The following is a 7,472-nucleotide window of genomic DNA, read 5'->3' as shown; positions in this document are numbered from 1 at the left end:
AGAGAGAGAGAGAGAGAGAGAGAGAGAGAGAGAATCTATACTAAAAGCAGGGGTACTTGGACACAAGGCAAGAAGCAGCCCTAGGGTGACAGACTTAGAATTTGACAAGGGCTTTGCTCTTCAGTAAACTTTGTGTATGTATGTGTGCATGTGTACATATGCATGCATGTTTGTGTGTGTGTGTGTGTGTGTGTGTGTGTGCACATGTGGAGGTCAAAGGACAACTTTAGGTGTCATTTGTCAAGATCATATTTTTTTGAGACAAGATCTCTCACTGTCATTGAACCGGCAAGTTGACTAGGCTGGAGGACCAGTGAGCTGCAGCAATCCTCCTGCCTCTGCCTCCCCAGCGCTGAGCTTACAGGCATTGTGCCAGTTTTTTTGTATATGGGTTTTGGGATTGAACTGAGGTTTTTATACTTTGTATTGTGAACACTTTACCAACAGGACTGTTTTTGCACTCTGGTGCTAGACTTTTTGAAAGGACTGTACTTCTCCAGAGTTCTCCTCGTTTGTTTGAGTCAGGGTCTCAGTGTAGTTCAAAAGGATATTGGTTTCCTAAGGGTTCCCAGGGTTCCTGGAGCCCCTTCAACTGTACTCCACTAGAGCTATTGCTGCAGTACCCTCTGCTCAGTGTGGTCCAGGGGCCCTCAGCATCAGAACACACAGGATCTGGTAGACAAGAAGCCGCTCCTCCAGCATGCCCTGCGCTCATGCAAACAGGAGAGAGCCACTTGCTTCTCCAGAAGTGTGTAGCAGAGGTTGCTGGGACAATACATTCCTAGGTCCTGAGGCATCTGAACACTTCTTTATTCTAGCCTCCTGGGACAAGTCACAGATTCCACATTGAAAATCATATTAGATTTTTGCTTTATGTAACTCTGGAGAACAAATGAGTGGTTGGGGAGTAGTGCTAGGAAGATGCAAGGGGTTTAAAGAGCCCTGTGAACAGACTCCCAAGCAATCTCTAAATCTCTACTTTCAGTCCTCTGTATTACCCCTACTTCCTCTGGACATTCTTTCCATGTCTCTAGACTCCCACGCCTGGGCATGCAAATCACTTTTCCTTGTGGCTGCTCATGTCTGCTCACCAAAGACACCTGGTTTTGTGTTTTTTGGTGCCTCTTATTTTCTTTGCATTTTCTAATTTACACTTCATTCATTATGTCAGCATTTCCTTAATTGTGTCCCAATGTCTATATTTGTGTAGACGTCTTCTAAATGATTTTAATTATTAGCATGATGTCTTAGGGTTACTCTTGCTGTGATGAAACACTATGACAAAGCAATTTTGGGAGTAAATGTTTATTCAGCTTAGCTTCCATCTCATAGTTTATTGGCAAAGGATGTTAGGACAGAAATGCAAGCAGGGCAGGAGGCAGGAACTGTGCAGACCATGGAGGGGAACTGTTTACTGGCTTGCTCTTTATGGCTTGCTCAGCCTGCTTGCTCCCTCCCTCCCTCCCTCCTCCTCTTATTTATTTATTTATTTATTTATTTATTTATTTATTTATTGAGATAAAGAATATCTCAATAAACAAATAAATATTCTTCGTAGTTCTGACTGTCCTGGAACTAACACTTTTGTTTTTGTTTTTGTTTTTTTGAGACAGGGTTTCTCTGTGTAGCCCTGGCTGTCCTGGAACTCACTCTGTAGACCAGGCTGGCCTCGAACTCAGAAATTTGCCTGCCTCTGCCTCCTAAGTGCTGGGATTAAAGGCGTGAACCACCCCACTGACTCCCGACTTGGAACTAACTTTGTAGACCAGATTGGCTTTGAACTCAGAGATCCAACTACTGCAGCCACTGCCACCTCTAGCCAGCCTACTTTCTTATAGAACCTAGGACCACCAGCCCAGGGATGGTACCACTCATAATGGGCAGGGCCCTTTCCCATCAATTACTAATTAAGAAAATGCCTTACAGGCCTCCCTACAGTCCAATCTTATGTGGGCATTGTCTCAATTGAGGCGCATCCTCTTCCTGGGCTGGCAAGATAACTCAGTGGGTAAGAACACTGACTGCTCTTCCGAAGGTCCTGAGTTCAAATTCCATCAACCACATGGTGGCTCACAATCACCCGTAATGAGATCTGATGCCCTCTTCTGGTGTGTCTGAAGACAGCTACAGTGTACTTATGTATAATAACAAATAAATCTTTGGGCTGAAGCAAGTGGAGTTGACCAGAGCGAGCAGGGCTGACCGGAGCAAGCAGAGATGCTAAAAATTCAATCCCCAATAACCACATGAAGGCTCACAACCATCTGTACAGCTACAGTGTACTCACATACATAAAATAAATAAATAAATTTAAAAAAAAAAGGCTCCCTCCTAACTGATGACTCCAGCTTGTGTCAAGTTGACACAAAATCAGCCAGTGTGTACACTGGGTGGAGAAGTGTTGCTCTCTAGCAGGCTAAATTTTCCTGGGGCTTGGATGATGGCTGAGCAGGTAAAGTGCAAGCAATAACCTAAGTTTGGATCCCCAGCACCAACATAGAAATCCAGGTGCAGTAGACACATTTGTAACCCCAGCACGGGGGATGCAGAGAGTGACAAGTTCACCTGGAGCTTGGTGGCTATCCAGTCTCGCTGAGTGGATGGGCGTCCAGGTTCAGTGACAGACCCTGTTTCCAAACAGAGAGTGGAAAACTGATCGAGGGAGCCACCTGGGGTCAGCTCCCAGCCTCTGTCCACGGGTGCACACCCCCACAGGAACACATGCATGCATATTTACACAAAGAGTTCTCCATTTTTCATTTTTTCATATGTGCTTTATAAACAGCTTGCCACATCCCTCTGCTCTGTTGTCACTTTTATTGAGATGGTATTAAATTTATGGTTTAATTTAGGGAGAATCAACAATTTAAAATTATTGAGTTTCTCAAGAGTGGGGTCTGCTCTTCCATTTATCCAATTATTTTGTTATGTTCCTCAGTGGAATTTTTAGTTTGCTTCTTGCAGATTTTGCCGGTGTCTTGAATTTTATTCTAGTTGCTCTGGTGAACAAAATCATCGTAGGTAACCTGTGCTGTAGCTTTGTGACATTTCACTTAGGTGTTATGGCAGTGAAGTCTTTTAATCTTGATGTGCTTAAATCCTCAGATCTTACAATGTATTAACAGTTGTTAGCTTAATTATAGAAGTAACGCACAACATTGTTAAAGTCATTAAAAATATGTAAAAAGATAATACAATGAAGGAAAAACGTCTTCTTCAGNTTTCTCACTTTCCCCTTAGAATTCATGTCTATAAATTGTTTCTTTCGTTTTTTTTTAAAATGAATAAACATTTATGAAAACTGATTGTTTTTGCTTTTTATTTATTTTTCCAAACCGTTTTTGAAAATAATTTACTTAATTTTTATTTTATGTGTGTTGGTGTGAGGGTGTCAGATCCCTTGGAACTGGAGTTAAAGACAGTTCTGGGCTGCCATATGAGTGCTAGGAATTGATCCCAGGTCCTCTGGAAGAACAGCTCTTAACTATTGAGTCATCTCTCCAACCCCTCCAAACTGGTTTTAAAACATGCAGTAGCTATATCTGGGTCCTTTCAGCAAAATCTTGCTAGTGTATGCAATGGTGTCAGCGTTTGGAGGCTGATTATGGGATGGATCCCCGGGTATGGCAGTCTTTAGATGGTCCATCCTTTCGTCTCAGCTCCAAACTTTGTCTCAGTAACTCCTTCCATGGCAGCTATTGGATGGATCACAGGGCCCCCAATGGAGGAGCTAGAGAAAGTACCCAAGGAGCTAAAGGGGTCTGCAACCCTATAGGAGGAACAACAATATGAACTAACCAGCACCCTCTGGAGCTCGTGTCTCTAGCTGCATATGTATCAGAAGATGGCCTAGTCGGCCATCAGTGGAAAGAGAGGCCTATTAGACATGCAAACTGTATATGCCTCAGTACAGGGGAATGCCAAGGCCAAGAAGTCAGAGTTGGGGGGGGAGGGGAGTGGGGGAGAGGGTATGGGGGACTTTTGGGATAGCACTGGAAATGTAAATGAAGAAAATACCTAAAAAATGCAATAGAACATATTTCTTGAACTACAGGTCACTTTTTTTTAGGTCAAAAATCATGGCTGAGAGTTGGGAATAGAGCTCAGTAGGAGAGTGCTTGTCTAGGTTGAGGCTTTAAGTTCATTTCTCATAACTGGAAAGGAAAGGAAACCAAGATCACTGGGAGTTTTACACAGCTTATCTAAACGGTTCTGTTCTGTCTCATGCTTCTTACCTAGCTGCTGTTCCTGGCATTTTCTATGGGAAGCACAACTGCATCTTCACCATTTATTTTCCCTGTGGTTTTCTTCCAGGTTTGTTCCAACGCTAACACCACAATAACCAATGTCACTACAGCAACATGTCTGTTTTCTTGCTGACCTCACACTGGACGTTATTTCCATTTGATAAAAAATGTAAACAAACCCCACAAATTTAGATAATAAAATTAGACTGAGAAATTTTTGAAGACTATCAACCATAGCAGAGAAAGGGGCTGACCACTCAGCTTCCAGATTTGAAAGAAGAGTGAAACTTGAGTAATAAGTAATAAAAATGATGAGTAATAAATAACTCATACCCCAAAGGACATGTGTGGTATGTGCTTAACAATAAATGGATATTATCCAAAAAGTACAGAATACCCATGATACAATCCACAGAAGTCAAGAAAGTTGACAAGCAGAAGGGTCCAAGTGAGGATGCTTCAATCCCACTCAGGAGGGAGAAGAAAGCAATCTCAGGAGACAGAAAGAGGGAGGGATCTGGGTGGGAGAAAGGAGGGGAAGGGGAAAAGGGGAACATGATCAGGTATTGGGTGGGTGGGTGGGGAGACAGGAGAGAAGTCCTGAGGACCAGCAGAATGAATAGAAATATGCAACCTGGGGGGATGGGGGACAGGGGTTGGGTGGGAGGTGAAGGGACTCTCCAGAAAGTACCAGAGACCTGGGAGGTGAGAGACTCTCAGGATTCAAAGGGAGGGACCTTAAATGAAATGCCCAACAGTGGGGAGAGGGAACTTGTATAGTCCTCCTCCAGTAGAAAAACGGGGCATCAAGTGGAGGGATGGGGTTGCCATCCCACAGTCCAAAACTCTGACCCAGAATTGTTCCTGTCTAAAAGAACTGCAGGGACAAAAATGGAGAAGAGACTGAGGGAAAGGCAGTTCAGTGTGATGGAATCCATCTCAAGGGGAGTCTTTTAAAACCTGACACTATTACTGATGCTATGTTGTGCTTACAGACAGGAGCCTAGCATGGCTGCTTTCTGGGAGACCCAACAAGCAGCTGACTGAGACAGCTGCAGATACTTATACCCAACCATTGTACCAAAGTCAGGGACCCTATGGTTGAATGTAGCAGGAACTGTTGGGGCTGCCTCTATGTAAATGCCACACATGACTCTATGTAAGGGGCTACACAGATGTAAAAGCATCTCCTGCAGGAGGACCTGATTGAGGACTGCTTGAGAGACCAAAGATTGTTGGTGTAGACAGTGTCAATCAATCAGCAACTGCTGGTTAGAAGAGAGGCTTTCTTAGGACCAATGGGGGCATGGGTGGAGGGTATTAAAGGAGCTTGCAGCAGTGCTCAGGAACCTTGCTGCAGTGTTTCTCACTTGCTCCCAGAGTCTGTGTCCCTGACTCTGCACCAACTCACCTCCAACCCACAAGGGCAGGTAGTCCAGGGGACAGGCAACAGTTGAATTGGGGAAAGGCTGGAAGATGCTGAGGAGGAGGATGACCCTGTAGGGAGACCAGCAGTCTCAACTAACCCAGATCCCTGAGATCTCGGACACTGAACCACCAACCAGGCAGTGTACATGAGCTGGCCCAAGGCCTCCAACAAACATACAGCAGAGGACTGCCCGGTCTGGCCTCAGTGGGAGAAGATGTGTCTAATCCTTGAGTTTGGTGCCCCAGGGAGTGTGGAGGCCTAGTGGGGGAGCATCCTCTTGGGATGAGAGGGAGGAGGAATGAGATGAGGAACTGTGGGAGGGTAGGCCAGGAGGAGGGCAACAATTGGACTATAAAAAAAATAAAAGTAATAATAATAATAATAATAATAATAATAAAAAGAGCAAGAGAAGCAAAGCCCAAGGCCTTCATGTCTAACTTCATTAACAGAAGCCTGAGAGGAGCACACCCTCTCTGCAGTTTCCCCTGAGACTCGCTGGCTGCTCAGTCTCTTTGGCTGGGTCAGCACCACTATGCTAAGAATGTCTTAAGTTTTGTTTTTGTTTTTTTTTCTTTTTTTTAATTGAAAAATAGATTTTCCTACCATTCATATATTTTGGCTACAGTTTCCCCTCCCCCACCTTCACCCAGTTTCTTTCTTCCCATCTGGATCCATGCTGTCTCTGTTTCTCATTAGAAAACAAACACCATCTAAGGAGTAAGAAGAAGATAAGATAGAATAAAATAAGGTAAAACCAAGAACAAATAAGTTAGAGCAGGACAAAACAAACAGAAGAAAAATAGCCAGAGAAAGAGCATGAGAGACACATATAGATGCAAAGATACACCTGTTTGTATACAGAGGAATCTATAAAAACACAAAATTGGAAGGCCTAATATATCCACAAAGGGCCAGAGGACTTGTAAGGTAAACAAAAGAAAAAAGAAAGAGAAAGTTGTGATGCGGCTTTATGCAATGCAGGGCCTCCAAGGCTGCTGTTGAGTTTGTTTCTTGTTGGCCATCGACTGCTGGGCACCGAGGGAGCTCTCCGCTGAAGAGGTTTGTTTCCTCAGTGAGACTCCTTTGGAGACAACTAATATTTCATTTGCAATTGGTTATCAATTGGAGCTACCTTCTGGATTAGCAATGGAGGGCTTATGTCCTTTTATCCTCTCAGCTCCAGGACCCACCCCATCCAGTGCAGACCTATGTGGGCCCTGTGCATGCTGCCTCAGTCTGTGTGAGCACATATGTTCAGTTCTGTTATGTTTAAAAGGCCTTGTTTCCTTGCTGTCCTCAATTCCTTTGACTCTTACAGTCTTTTTGTCTCCTGCGGGCTTCCCTGAGCCTTGATTGGAGACATGTAGCTGGACTTTGGCTACTTTGTGGGTTCTTTTTTTCCTTCACCTTTCTTCATCCCTTTTCCTCCACCCTTTCAACCCACTAATCCTAGATGGGAGAGATAGAGGGGAAAAGGGGAGAAATTATTGTTAGACTACTTCCTAGGGGTGTCGAGCTCCTTGGGGCAAGTTTGATCTTCAATGTTCAGGATATCTAATTTCTTTTTATTGTTTCCTCTTTGCACAGGACTATTTAACAAACTGCAATCAACAGCAATCAACAGCTATGAACCAGCAACCTACCCTGCCTCTTGGGACCCTAGCATTTATATACCCTCTGAAGAGTTCCCAGAATTCCAGATGTCACACTATCACAGAAACTACCCTCAGCTGGCAAAAAATCATACTCCTGCTAGAGCATGAGGCAAATCATAGTCAGATGCTGTGGACAGACTG

At 44.1% G+C, this 7,472-nt stretch overlaps 1 protein-coding gene across 2 annotated transcripts in view; it reads left to right on the top strand.

Annotated features, from left to right (window-relative positions):
* Pole4 (DNA polymerase epsilon 4, accessory subunit) overlaps positions 1-7,439 on the top strand; it is a 26,951-nt gene extending 19,512 nt beyond the window's left edge. Inside the window, exon 4 of one of the 2 annotated variants that reach the window (XM_029478192.1) lies at positions 7,264-7,439. In XM_029478192.1, the coding sequence (XP_029334052.1) occupies positions 7,264-7,439 (176 nt within the window). Of the gene's footprint in view, positions 1-4,314; positions 4,581-7,263 lie in introns of those variants that run through there. The other variant, XM_021165200.2, reaches the window with a different exon arrangement.
* The last annotated feature ends 33 nt before the right edge of the window (positions 7,440-7,472 follow it).

The sequence above is a fragment of the Mus caroli genome, chromosome 6 (assembly GCF_900094665.2).
Source record: "Mus caroli chromosome 6, CAROLI_EIJ_v1.1, whole genome shotgun sequence".
Classification (NCBI taxonomy): domain Eukaryota; kingdom Metazoa; phylum Chordata; class Mammalia; order Rodentia; family Muridae; genus Mus; species Mus caroli.
The sequence above is the reverse complement of the archived record's forward strand: the minus strand, read 5'-3'. Positions and strand labels throughout refer to the sequence as shown.